Source organism: Scyliorhinus torazame, chromosome 10, assembly GCF_047496885.1.
Source record: "Scyliorhinus torazame isolate Kashiwa2021f chromosome 10, sScyTor2.1, whole genome shotgun sequence".
NCBI classification, from domain to species: Eukaryota; Metazoa; Chordata; class Chondrichthyes; order Carcharhiniformes; family Scyliorhinidae; genus Scyliorhinus; species Scyliorhinus torazame.
The window spans coordinates 38,236,657-38,251,021 of record NC_092716.1 but is presented as its reverse complement, the minus strand read 5'-3'; the positions used below and the strand labels follow the sequence as shown (position 1 = coordinate 38,251,021).

The following is a 14,365-nucleotide window of genomic DNA, read 5'->3' as shown; positions in this document are numbered from 1 at the left end:
CGTCTGTTTAGTACGTTTGCGGACAACACAAAGGTTGGTGGAATTGCGGATAGTGATGAGGACTGTCAGAGGATACAGCACGATATAGATTGGTTGGAGACTTGGGTGGAGAGATGGCAGATTGAGTTCAATCCGGACAAATGTGAGGTAATGCATTTTGGAAGGTCTAATACAGGTGGAAAATATACAATAAATGACTGAACCCTTAAGAGTATTGACAGGCAGAGGGATCAGGGTGTACAGGTCCACAGGTCACTGAAAGTGGCAACGCAGGTGAGATGGTAGTCAAGAAGGCAAAACACATGCTTCCTTTCATTGGCCGGGGCATTGAATATAAAAATTGGCAAGTCAAGCTGCAGCTGTATCGAACCTTAGTTAGACCACACTTGGAATATAGTGTTCAATTCTGGTCGCCACACTACCATACGGATGTGGAGGCTTTGGAGAGGGTGCAGAAGAGGTTTACCAGGATGCGACCTGCTTTGGAGGGCATTAGCTATGAGAGGCTGGATAAACCCGGTTGTTCTCACTGGAACAACGGAGGTTAAGGGACGACCTGATGGAAGTCGACAAAATTATGAGGGGCATGAACAGAGGGGATAGTCAGAAGCTTTTCCAAGTGTGGAAGAGTCAATTATTAGGGACGTAGGTTTAAGGTGCGGAGGGCAAAGTTTAGAGGAGATGTGTGAGAGAAGTTTGTTTTACACAGAGGGTAGTGGGTGCCTGGAACTCGCTGCCGGAGGTGGTGGAAGCAGGTACAATAATGACATTTAAGGGGATGGGAATGATGGGAATAGAGGGATGCGGACCCCGGAAGTGTACAAGGTTTTAGGTTAGACGGGCAGCATGGTTGGCGCAGGCTTGGAGGGCCGAAGAGTCTGTTCCTGTGCTGTAATTTTTTTTGTTCTTTGTATAACTCAAACTAACAGTTGAGATATTTAACGGACCTAAAAACCTTGATTTTAACATAATCCACCCAACAGGGATACTGCGGTTCAGGTTGGACACTCATTTTACCACTTGCCTTATTTTATGCTCCACTGATAACAAAGTTAAAATAGTTAATGAACATCATCCAAATCCAAAGGCATATTACATTTCGAGACATGCTAACACCTGTGCCTCTTCATACAATATTCAATTGCAGCTTGTTGAGTACAGTTTATTGAGTTTCATTTTTGATGTTAGTTATCATGCTTGAATGTATGGCACAGTATAGATGAAAAAACCCTTATAGCACCACGTTTTAAAATGTCCATGTATTGTCCTGGGTGACTTAAACTGCATTTTATTTAACTGCATATCACAGGGCAAAAGCTTATCCAGAATATAGCATATGAAAGGAGAGATAACATTTTCCAGGATTTTTAACAGCATGTTTGACAGCAGGTACTTAGTTTATGTAATGTTTTGCTTGCTAACATGTAGGGAGCGATTTTGCACCCATCGTCAGCGGGAATGGCTATGCGGGCGCAAATCCTCGTTAGAATCAGGAAACCAAATTTTCGCCGGCAAGATCTCGTTCCCTGATTTTCCACGCCCATCGACAGTGATGTAACATGGTTCATGCCCACAAAGGGCGAGAAAGTCATTTTACTAAATTTGCATATATTTTAACTTTATTACCAAGCCCCATCGCCACATGAACCCCTCTCACTGAATATTGAAACCTCACCAATGTGATGTCACGTTGGCGAGGTTTATAACAGGTTTGGAAAAAGGGGAATCAGTCGTTGGGCTCCCCCAAGGGCACAAAGGTAAATATAGCCCTTGGGGGTAGAGGAACATGCCCAAACAGTGCCCTGGAACTACCTCCTGCCACTGGTTGGCAGTGCCAACCTGTGCCGGGGGCAGGGCCAGGAGCGGTCCCTCTGGGGAGCCCCATTAGCACACTGGGCTAAATCGCTGGCTTTTAAAGCAGACCAAGACAGGCCAGCAGCACGGTTCGATTCCCGTACCAGCCTCCCCGAACAGGCGCCGGAATGTGGCGACTAGGGGCTTGTCACAGTAACTTCATTGAAGCCTACTCGTGACAATAAGCGATTTTTCATTTCATTGTGGGTGGGGTTTGCATTATGCTTGTTGGGGGGGCGCTAATCCTGCGGTGGGTGCCCGATAGTGACAGTGTGAACCATGAACTTGTTTTCCAGAGAGGCTCAAAATTGGGACTAAAAACTCAGTTGTGCAACTGGAGTGTTACACGCCGGTTTCAATCAGAGTCTGACACTCTGGGAAAAAGGGGAAAATTCCACCTGTAGCGTGTGAAATGTGCACCCAGAGTGCTGCTGGAAATTTCACTATGGAAGCCAAAGGAACTCGAGTGGGTTGTGTTGTGCCTTCAGCTGCTTCTGTCATTGCACCCCATGCTGAGAAGGCAGATCTGTATGCACTGGAAACCTCTGAAATAGCACTGTCATGACTGGGTTATGTTTGATTTGCGAACATGTACCATGCAGGTTCATTTGACATATCTGCTTGCCACTCACCAAAGGACACACAGTACCAGTGCTTCTTGGTCTGAAGCATGATAAAGAGAAGGTGTAGAGGCTGCTGAGAAGACAAGCACAATGCGATGCCCTCTTCCAAGTTGCAGCCTGACTCCTCAATGTTCTTTGAGAGTGCAGGAGGCTGTGTGGCAGGCTAGCTAATTCATCCAGCATTTTGCTGTGCACGCCCAGCAGCATTGTCTGCAACCCAATTGAAATCCTCAGCTTTTCCTACATTGCTTATTGTTTCCTACATTACAACAGTGGTTACATATCAAAAGTACTTAATTGGCCATAAAGCATCCTAAGTTTGTGCAAGGAGTTATATAAATGCAAGTGTTTTTCTAAACCCGAGTTCCTTGAGCAGAAGTCATTTACAACCATTGGCCTGCAATAGCCCAATTACTGGACGTAAGTGGAAGCAGGAACTGGATGTGAGGCTGGCATGAGGTGGAATAGCTAGTTGTTAGGCCTGAATCCTGTGTGCCAGAGACTGCTAATGGGTGAACGATGGTAGTGTGCTGAATTGTGTAGCATGAGAAGTAGAAGATGAGAAGTGCAGCATGAGAAGTGAATGGTAGAAGATGTCATGTGAAGGTGCATTCACCAACCATGACCACCTACCAAAGGTTGTTGTAGCACCTTGGGGCACACTGTGGTGCAGTGTTTAGCATTGCTCCCTCACAGCGCCCGGGACCCGGGTTCAATTTTGCCTTGGGTGACTGTGTGAAGTTTGTACGTTCTTCCTGTGTCTGCGTGGGTTTCCTCCGGGTGTTTCGGTTTCCTCCCACAGTCCAAAGATGTGCAAGTTAGGTAGATTGGCCATGATAATTTGCCCCTTAGTGTCCAGGGATGTCCAGATTAGGTTAATGGGAAAGGGCAGAGTGGATCGGTGCAGACCTGATGGGCTGAATGGCCTCCTTATACAGTGTAACGATTCTATGGATTCTGACTTCTGGGCGGTCCTTGAGGCTAGGTTCCGGGGTATTACCTCTCTGGCTACCTACTCCCAATCCTTTCTAAAGATGTTACTTGAGTACCTTCAAGCTCCCCATGGAGCCGTGGTATCTCTCTTCCTTTGCATCCCCCCATGGAGGCCTCCAGCACATATCTGTGTACTATGGGAGCCTCTCGTGCTCTGGTGCTCCATTTACCTTCTTTGGAATTGCAGCAATTGCATTAGGCAGTGAATTAGTACAACTGGGGTCAGACTGTTTTTAAGGAGTCCAGGCTGATTGCATCACAAGCTATCAGCACATACTCTTTGGTCTACTGCTGGGTGCTGAGGCAGCTGGGAGCATAGGCCCTGGTCAAAACAATGCTACAATTGCATCCCCTCTACCTCCCCACCATTAGGGCAGGTTAATTATTGCAATCTCTATGCCCAGCAAATGGTGCAGGCCAATTTCTAGCCGATTGTCTTTCCTGGTTTGTAATGAAATTTGCCTCTGGGTGGGGGAATTCAAACACAATCTGCAACCTCATGGTCTGGCATACCCCCCAATCTGCCATTACCACCAAGCCAGGGGATCAACCCTGGTTCAGGGAAGAGCGCAGGACACCATGCCAGGAGCAACATCAGGCATATCTAAAAATGAGGTGTCAACCTGGTGAAGCTACAACACATGCCTACTTGTGTGCCAAACAGCATAAGCAGCAAGTAATAAACCGAGCTAAACGATTCCACAACCAACGCATCTGATTTAAGCTCTGCAGTCCTGCCACATCCAGCCGTGAATGGTAGTGGACAATTAAACAACTCACTGGAGGAGGAGGCTCCACAAGAAACAAGAAATAAAACCAACGTAGCCAATTGCCCTCCTATCAGTCTATTCTCCATCATCATCAACAAAGTGATGGAAGGAATCATTAACAGTGCTATCAAGTGGCACTTACTCTGCAATAACCTGCTCACGGATGCTCACTTCGGGTTCCACCAGGGTCACTCAGCTCCTGACCTCATTACAGCCTTGGTTCAAACATGAACAAAAGAGCTGAATGCCAGAGGTGAGGTGAGAGTGACTGCCCTTGATGTCAAGGCAGCATTTGACCGAGTATGGTATCAAGGAGCGCTAGCTAAACTGGAATCAATGGGAATCAGGGGGGAAACTTTCCGCTGGTTGGAGTCATACCTGGCACAAAGGAAGATGGTTGTGGTGGTTGGGGGTCAATTATCTCTGCTCCAGGACATCACTGCAGGAATTCCTCAGGGTGGTGTCCTAGGCCCAACCATCATCACCTGCTTCATCAATGACCTCCCTTCCATCATAAGGTCAGAAGTGGGGATGTTTGCAGATGACTGCACAATGTTCAGCACCATTCGCGACTCCTCAGATAATGAAACAGTCCGTGTCCAAATGCAGCAAGACCTGGACTATATCTAAGCTTGGGCTGACAAGTGTCAAGTTATATTCGAGCCACACAAGGTGCCAGGCAATGGCCATCTCCTACAAGAGAGGATCTAACCATCACCCCTTGACATTTAATGGCATTACCATTACTGAACCCTCCACAATCAACATCCTGGGGGGGGTTACCATTGATCAGAAACTCAACTGGACTAGCCATATAAATATTGTGGCTACCAGGGCAGGTCAAAGGCTAGGGTTCCTACGGCGAGTAACTCACCTCCTGACCCCCAAACCCTGTGAACCATCTACAAGGCACAAGTCAGGAGTGTGATGGAATACTCTCCACTTGCCTGGATGAGTGCACCTCTAACACTCAAGAAGCTTGAGACCATCCAGGATAAAGCAGTCTGCTTGATTGCTCTCCCTTCCATAAACATTCAAACCCTCCACCACTGACGAACAGTGGCAGTCATGTGTACCATCTACAAGATGCACTGCAGTAACTCACCAATGTTCCATAGACAGCAGCTTCCAAACCCACGACCACTATTATCTAGAAGGACAAGAGCAGCAGATACCTGGGGACCGCCCTCCAAGTTAGTCACCACCCTGACGTGGAAATATATCACCGTTCTTTTGGTGTCAGTGGGACAGAATCCTGAAACTGCCTCCCTAAAAGCACAGTAGGTGTACCTACACCACAAGGACTGCAGTGGTTCAAGAAGGCAGTTCACCACCATCTTCTGAAGGGTAACTAGGATGGGCAATAAATGGTGGCCTAACCAGTGACGCCCACATCCCATAAATGAATAAAAACAAATCCTAGATTTTCTGCCCATTGGCTATGAAAAAGGACAAACAAAATCACCCACATGTCTTATTCGTCAAATAAGAAGTGGATGTATTTGTGCATAGATCATTGAAGGTGGCAGGGCAGGTGAAGAGTGCAATTAATAAAGCATACAGTTTCCTGGGCCTTATTAATAGGGGCATGAAGTACAAAAGCAAGGAGCTTATACAAGTTAGGCCTCAGCACGAGTATTGTGTACAGCTCTGGGCACCTGTAAGGGTTCTTCATGTTCCTTCTAATTTATTCCCTGTCTATTCCCTTGTTTTATTTTTAAAAATTTTTGCTGTTACATATTTGATCCATGGATGGTTTATGGATATGTGTCTTTCAGGCAGCCTGTCATTTTAATTCAAGTAGAAGCAAGTGGAGGCCTGTTCCTTTAATTCAAAAAGCAGGATAAATAAGGCTGTACTGTTTTAGACTGATGATTGGTGATTAGCTGGCCTGAGTGATGACTCAGTTTGATTGATATGGCTGGTGGCCAAGGAACTGGCCCAAAAGGCTGTGCTTGGTTACAGGTGTTGATTGGATATTTTCTCACGGGAATGTTTCTCAGAGCCACAGGGTTCTACTTTAGTTTCACTTTTGGTTCTGGCAGAGGAGGTGAAAGATCCAGCAAAATCTGCTCTGGATAACTGCTGCAAAGCCTCTCCAGTTAATTCTCTCTCTCTCTCTCCAATAAGCCTGTGGGTGTTGGATTCCAGAAAATGGGCCTGAAGGCAGGCCACAACTTAAAGCAAAGCCTGATGAAACAGAGATTTTTTTCACCAGGAAAATTGTGAGTACAGGCTGCAAAGCAAGGATTGTGGCTCATAAAACCTGTTATTGTTGAGAAAGCCTGCACAGGATCATCATCCGAAGCAAAGACACTTTTCGCTTTCATTTACATTTTTTAGCTTCTCCTTTTTCCTCCCTCTGCGTTCGTGTGTATGTATACTGAGTGTTGGGGGAGGTAAGTTACAGTAGGAGTTAGGTACTTATTAATATTTACCCAACTATATCCGCTGCGTATTTCACCATTAATCTTGTTATAACTAAGCACTAATTGTGTTTCAACTTACAAGCCTGGTAATTATTGGGCAGCCAAGGGCCAAAGATTTTTGGAATTTTTATGAGAATTATTGGTTAATTCACTTGTGTTGTGACTCTGGGGCATGTGGGACTGGAATTGACTGTGCATTTGCCCAGGGTGGCGTAACAGAGTGGACGGCATGGTAGCCCAGTGGTTGTGAAGCACTATTGCTTCACAGCGTCAGGGTCCCAGGTTCGATTCCCGGCTTGGGCCACTGTCTGTGAGGAGTCTGCACATTCTGCGTGGGTTTCCTCCGTGTGCTCCGGTTTCCTCCCACAAGTCCCGAAAGCCGTGCTGTTAGGTAATTTGGACATTATAAATTCTCCCTGTGTACCCAAACAGGTGCCGGGTTGTGGCAACTAGGGGCTTTTCACAGTAACTTCTTTGCAGTGTTAATGTAAGCCTACTTGTGATAATAAAGATTATTATTAATTATTATTAACAGTGCCACACCATAGGAAGGATTTGAACGCATTGGAGATACTACAAAGGAGTTTTACAAGAATGGTTTCAGGGATGAGAAACTTCAGTTATGAGGATAGATTTGGGAGGTGGGGACCTTTCTCCTTGGACAGAAGAACGCTAAGAGAAAATTTGATAGAGATGTTCAAAATCATGAAAAGGATGGATAGAGTAGAACGGGAGAAATTGTGCCCTCTGGTAAAAAGATCAAACACACAGTATGTAGATAGGCCAACGAGAGGCGAGGCCATATTGGATTTGGTACTGGGTAATGAACCAGGACAGGTGTTAAATTTGGAGGTAGGTGAGCACTTTGGTGATAGTGACCACAAATCGATTACGTTTACTTTAGTGATGGCAAGGGATAGGTATATACTGCAGGGCAAGAGTTATATCTGGGGGAAAGGAAATTATGATGCGATGAGGCAAGACTTAGGATGCATCTGATGGAGAGGAAAACTGCAGGGGATGGGCACAATGGAAATGTGGAGCTTGTTCAAGGAACAGCTACTGCGTGTCCTTGATAAGTATGTACCTGTCAGGCAGGGAGGAAGTGGTCCAGCAAGGGAATCGTGGTTTACTAAAGCAGTCAAAACACTTGTCAAGAGGAAGAAGGAGGCTTATGTAAAGATGAGACATGAAGGTTCAGTTAGGGCGCTCGAGAGTTACAAGTTAGCTAGGAAGTATTTTTTAAAGCAAAACAGTGTTTATTCTATGAACTCAAGTTAACCTTTTTGAAACAAACAGTGAACATCTTGGCAACAATTAATTCAAATACAACCCCCAAAAAATACAACACAAGTAATGCGTAAGCTGTCTTTTTAACATCCAGAAGACTTTTAAAAAAAACTTTAAACAGAAGCATATTAGGTTTACATTCACTACTGAGAACATTTATAATTCTGAATTCACCAAATGATCAAGAGATAGTCTTTTCATGACAGAGAGATCAACAGTACACCTGCTCTGGCTGGCTTCAGCTCCAACACTGAAAACGAAACTAAAACACACCATGCACAGTTGTATGATAGTGATGAGGATAGTGAGAAAGGGCGTCAAAGTCAATGGCTTGGTGTAAATTGCATCTTAGGTGCATATGAACTAGTGCCTGAAGCCTGCAGACAAAGGTTTAGAAACTTAAGGAAAACATTTGATCAAACATTCATGGAGTTTGACAGGATCAAACAGAGTAACTTTGATAGGTGGATAAGGGTTTTGAAAATACACCAAACGTATGAAGCTCTCAGAGAAATTATACGTTTGGAGGAGTTTAAAAGTTCAATTCCTGATGTAGTGAGAACTCGTGTGGAAGAGCAGAGTGTTAAAACTGTGAGATTAGCAGCAGAAATGGCAGATGATTATGAATTAATTCATAAATCAAAGTTTGGTTTCTGACATCAGTTTCAGCCTGCGAGGGATAGAAACTGGGGACATGAGAAATACTCAAGTGGTAAAGGTAAAGGTGATCTGATGGGAGATAATAAGGAGAGTGTACCTCAGACTAAAAAAGAAATCCAGAGGGTGGAAGAGACATGAAAAATTTCAAATGTTTTCACTGTAATAAACTAGGCCATGTAAAGTCAGTGTTGGTGGTTAGCACTGGGAAGGCTGATGTGGTAAAACAGGACAAGACAGTGGGGTTTGTTAAAGTGGTAATGGAAGGCCCAAGTGAAGCGAAGGAGGTGCAAAGGATTGTACAGCTGATCAAGAGGTGATTGATAAGAAGGTGCCAGATCTCTTTAAATAATTTACTTGTGTGGGTAAAGTTTACTCATGTGTATCAGGAGGAGCAGGTAAAGAAGTCACAGTTTAAAGAGATACGGGAGCTAGTCAATCTTTAATGGTAAGAGATGAGGAGTTATGTAGTTTGGGAAGAATGTTGCCAGAAAAGGTGGTAATATGTGGAATTCAGGGTGAGAGGAGTAGCGTTCCATTATATAAGGTAAGGTTGGAAAGTCCAGTGAAGAGTGGTGAAGTGGTAGTAGGAGTAACAAAGAAACTATCTTGTCCAGGAATACAGTTTATCTTGGGTAATGATATAGCTGGATCGCAGGTGGGAGTGATGCCTACTGTGGTTGATAAGCCAGTGGAAAATCAGACAACTGAAGTGTTGAAGGACGAATATCCTGGGATTTTTCCGGATTGTGTAGTTACAAGGTCACAAAGTCACAGGTTAAGACAAGAGGAGAAAGCAAAGAGTGAAGATTAATTCAGATACAACCCCCAAAGAATTTGGGCAGCACGGTAGCATTGTGGATAGCACAATTGCTTCACAGCTCCAGGGTCCCAGGTTCGATTCCGGCTTGGGGCACTGTCTGTGCGGAGTCTGCACATCCTTCTCATGTGTGCGTGGGTTTCCTCCCACAGTCCAAAGATGTGCAGGTTAGGTGGATTGGCCATGATAAATTGCCCTTAGTGTCCAAAATTGCCCTTATTGTTGGGTGAGGTTACTGGATTATGGGGATAAGGTGGAGGTGTTGACCTTGGAAGGGTGCTCTTTCCAAGAGCCGGTGCAGACTCGATGGGCCGAATGGCCTCCTTCTGCACTGTAAATTCTATGAAGATGAAGTTGAAGTGCAATTATCAGAAAATATTTTTGATCAGATGGTTGAAAAAGAACAAGAACAGTGTGGAGGATGTGGCGGATATTTTTTGTTCAGGAAAAGGAGGTGTTGCGAGTTGCACATGAGGTACCAGTGGGAGGTCATTTGGGAATAAGGAAAACTCAAGCTAAAATCCAGAAACATTTTTATTGGCCTGGACTACATAAAGACATAGTAAAATTTTGTCATTAATGTCACACATGTCAAGTGATAGGGAAACCTCAAGCAGTGATAAAACCAGCGCCCTTAATACCCATTCCAGCATTTGAGGAACCTTTTACAAGGGTCTTAATTGATTGCGTAGGACCGCCTCCTAAAACAAAAAGTGTGAATCAATATCTTTTGACGATAATGATTGTGTCTACTAGGTTTCCAGAGGCCATTCCAGTACGTATTATTACAGCTAAAAAGATTGTGGAGGAATGACTTAAATTCTTTACTAGATATGAACTACCCACAGAAATACAATCGGATCAAGGATCAAATTTTACCTCGAGGTTATTCAAAGAAGTTATGGATAGTTTAGGAATAAAACAATTTAAATGAACTGCGTACCATCCAGAATCACAGGGAGCGTTAGAAAGGTGGCATCAGACATTAAAGACAATGTTGAGGGCTTATTGTCAAGATTATCCAGAGGATTGGGATAAAGGAATTCCATTCGTACTGTTTGCAATTAGAGATGCATCCAATGAATCAACTGAATTACGTGTCAAATTTTAGGGAACGATTAAATAGAGCAGGTAAATTGGCTAGACAACATTTAAAAGTTGCACAAAATGTGATGAAGAAATCCAAAGTTCGTAGTTTTGCCATTGGAGATAAAGTTTTAGTGTTGTTACCAGTGGTAGGTGAGCCTTTAAAAGCTAGGTTTTGTGGACCTTATCAGATTGAAAGGAAATTAAGTGAGGTGAATTATGTGGTACAAATACCAGATAGAAGGAAGACTCACCGAGTGTGTCATGTGAATATGCTTAAAAGGTATTTTGAAAGGGAAGGAGAGAAAAAGGAGGCGGTTTTAATGATTCTAACTCAAAGTGACGAACCAAATCCAGATGACTGTGAATTTGACATACCTCAAATTAAATTGGAAAACGAGGATGTTCTTAACAATTGGGATAAATTGTTGAGTTACCTTCCAGAGGAAAAACAAACTGACCTGAAAGAGTTATTGATATCACATGGGCAAGTTTGTAGAGATAAATTGGGAAGTACTAAAATGGCTATACATGATGTAGATGTGGGAAATGCTGTTCCGATCAAACAACATCCATGTAGACTTAACCCTTTAAAATTGGCACAGGTTAACAAAGAGATTGAGAGCATGCTTAAAAATTGCATAATCGAAGTGGGTTGCAGCCAATGGAGCTCACCCATAGTGATGGTGCCTAAACCAGATGGTACCCAACGGTTGTGTGTGGACTATCGAAAGGTTAATGCAGTTACAATAACAAACTCTTATCCTATCCCACGTTTAGAGGATTGCATTGAGAAAGTGGGATAATCAGCTTTTATTTTCAAACTGGATTTACTTAAAGGTTACTGGCAGGTACCTTTATCAAGGGTGAAGGAGATTTCAGCTTTTGTGTCTCCAGATGGTATATACCAATTCAAAGTTATGACATTTCGCATGAAAAACGCCCCAGCCACATTTCAACGGTTAACTAACAAAGTTGTTTCAGGATTACCCAATTGTGCGGTATACATCGACGATCTGGTAATTTTCAGCCAGATATGGAAAGAACATTTAAAACATCTCATGAAGTTATCCGATCGACTTCAGGAGGCGGGTTTGGTGATAAACCTAGCCAAAAGTGAATTTAGAAAAACCCAAGTCACTTTCCTTGGCCGTACAAATGGACAGAGTCGAATGGTTACACGGGCTGTGAAGACAACAGTTATTGAGGAGTTTCCGATACCCTCAAGACGAAGGGAAATAATGCGATTTCTTGGCATGAGTGGATTTGATCGGACATTTGTGCAAATGTTTTGCAGCGGGGTTGCTCCGCTGACGGACTTGCTCAAGAAGCGTAATAAATTCCAGTGGACAGCGGAGTTTCAACAGGCATTTGACAGCCTGAAAGCTGTGACAACCAATGCTCCTGTGTTGGAGAATTACAAGGGACGCTGTGATCAGATTGAACTAAAATATCTGACTTTAAAGAGAAATGCCGAGGCGTAGAGAAATGGACAGATCGTGTAAGGACCTTCTTGTTCAAAGAGACTGTCAATCGAGAAGGATTTCACTTGGAGGAAGAAGAAAAAAAATTGGACTTTATTATTATACCTGTTTGCGTGTGTTGTTTTTTTTGAATGAAGAAGTATGTTTACTGTGTGCATTTCTTAACATGGGATTCATGTCGCATTACATTCATCCCCCACCATCTGGCCTGCAAAATCCTACCAACTGTCCTGGCTTGATACAATTCACACCTCTTTAACCTGGGGTTACCCTATCTCTGGATCTGTAAAGATTTAATCACCTGCTAATGCTCACATTCCGAGCATTGTCTGGCATCTTTGAATTTGTCTATATATGTGTTTCTGGAACAGACCTCTGCATTCACCTGAGGAAGGAGCAGTGCTCCGAAAGCTAGTGACATCGAAACAAACCTGTTGGACTTTAACCTAGTGTTGTAAGACTTCGTACTATTTCTTAAAGGATAGTGAAAAGGTGAAAAATGAAACCATCTTGAAGTTGATGGTTTATTTTCTTTTCTTGGGGGGAGGTGTCATGTGGGAATACCTTTTAAGAAATGGGTGTTTATAAATGGGTGTGTATATAAATACCTGTAGTTAAGAGTACCTTTAAGAAATGGGTGTTTATTACTGCAGTGATGTCAGAGAGTGGGTGGAGCTGGGCTGTCTGTCAGCTTTTTACTTTCGCTTTAGGCTGTTTGCTGCAGGGTGTGTTTTAGTTTCGTTTTCAGTGTTGGAGCTGAAGCCAGACTGAGCAGATGTACTGTTGATTTCTCTGCCATGAAAAGACTATCTCTTGATCATTTGGTGAATTCAGAATTATAAATGTCTCAGTAGTGAATGTAAACCTAATGTGCTTCTGTTGAAAGTTTTAAAAAAAAAAGTCTTCTGGATGTTAAAAGGACAGCTTACGGATTACTTAGTGTTGTATTCTGTGGGGGTTGTATTTGAATTAATGGTTGCTAAGATGTTCACTGGTTGTTTCAAAAAGGTTATCTTGAGTTCATAGAATAAACATTGTTTTGCTTTTAAAAAATACTTATCCATTTCTGCTGTACCACACCTGTAGAGTGGACCGTGTGCTCCCCATACACAATCTATTAAAAGTTGTGGGTCAGGTGAACTCCATGATACACTTTGGGGTTCTCTAAACCCTGGCCCATAACAGTGTACTCACTGTTCATGTTTACACCTAGGATTGTAGCCCAGGTTCCCACCCTGCAGTAAGAGACTTTTCTACTCCCACACAGTGAGCAAATTTTACCCCTGCCTCGGGACAATTCCCACCTCATACCACCCTGGGTAATTTTCAATACCATCAGTTGTGGCTCAGCGGTGGAGGCAGAAGTTGTGCAATCAAGCCTCACTCCACTGACTGGAGCACAAAATCTAGACTGACATTCCAATATAGTAAAGATGCTACATTTTTGAGAGTGTCAGCTTTCAGCTCGAATGTTCGACTGGGAGCTTGTCTGCCTCCCAGGTGGATGTAAACGATTCTATGGTACTATTTTGAAGAAGTGAAAAGGATTTCAATATTTACCTCTTAACAACATCACTGCAACAGTCTAGTTGGTCAATGCAGTTTGAAAATTGTCTGCCATGTTTTCTCCATTACAATGGTGACCACACTTCAAAGGTATTTCATTGGTTGTAAAGCACTTTGGTATATTCTGAGGTCATCAGAGGCTCTGCAATGCATTCTAACTAACCTGACAAGACCCAGGTCTCCTCACCCACTCTGGCCTTACTCTTCCCACTCCTCGTCCTATCTTCTATGACTTCCAACATCTCCCCATCTCTCCCCTTTGAACCCTCCGTACTGCCAATCCACACACTTACTTCAATGTTCACGTTAGCTTTCATCTCATTTAGTTCTCCAGTCATCCGATGCGTAGCTTCCTGAGATTGTTCTAGTTGTTCTGTGAGTTTCTGAACTTCTTCCGATTTGTTTTGCAAATTGGCTCTCAAAGAAGCAGCTTTAAAATCAGTTGTATTCAGTTCTTCCTCCAATTTCATCCTCTATAAAAATAAATAATTTAGTTTTAGTCACTTCAAAAATGTCAAAATCACAATGGCTGCAAAATTGAATAAGATTGGAATACAGGTGCAGAGATCATGATGTGTTATTCACACATATCCGTTGCTTCCAATGCAGGCAGCACACAAACTCTGAACTTCCTGCTCGTTTAAATAAGCATAGTGTGGAAGCAGTGCTAAGAATACTGTTGAGGGGCCAAATGCCTGATCAGGGGATGCAAATTGTGAGAGGTTAGCATAAGTTCAGGAAGCATGCAATACTTATCGAGTCAACTTGCACCTCTGAAACAAAAGGTACATTG

General features: G+C 43.3%; 1 protein-coding gene across 6 annotated transcripts in view; it reads right to left on the bottom strand.

The window, feature by feature from the left end:
• pmfbp1 (polyamine modulated factor 1 binding protein 1) overlaps nt 1–14,365 on the bottom strand; it is a 1,352,449-nt gene that overhangs the window by 436,409 nt on the left and 901,675 nt on the right. For all 6 annotated transcript variants that reach the window (XM_072517945.1, XM_072517947.1, XM_072517950.1 and 3 more), the window contains one exon: nt 13,866–14,045. In XM_072517945.1, coding sequence (XP_072374046.1) covers nt 13,866–14,045 — 180 coding nt within the window. The remainder of the gene's footprint in view (nt 1–13,865; nt 14,046–14,365) is intronic.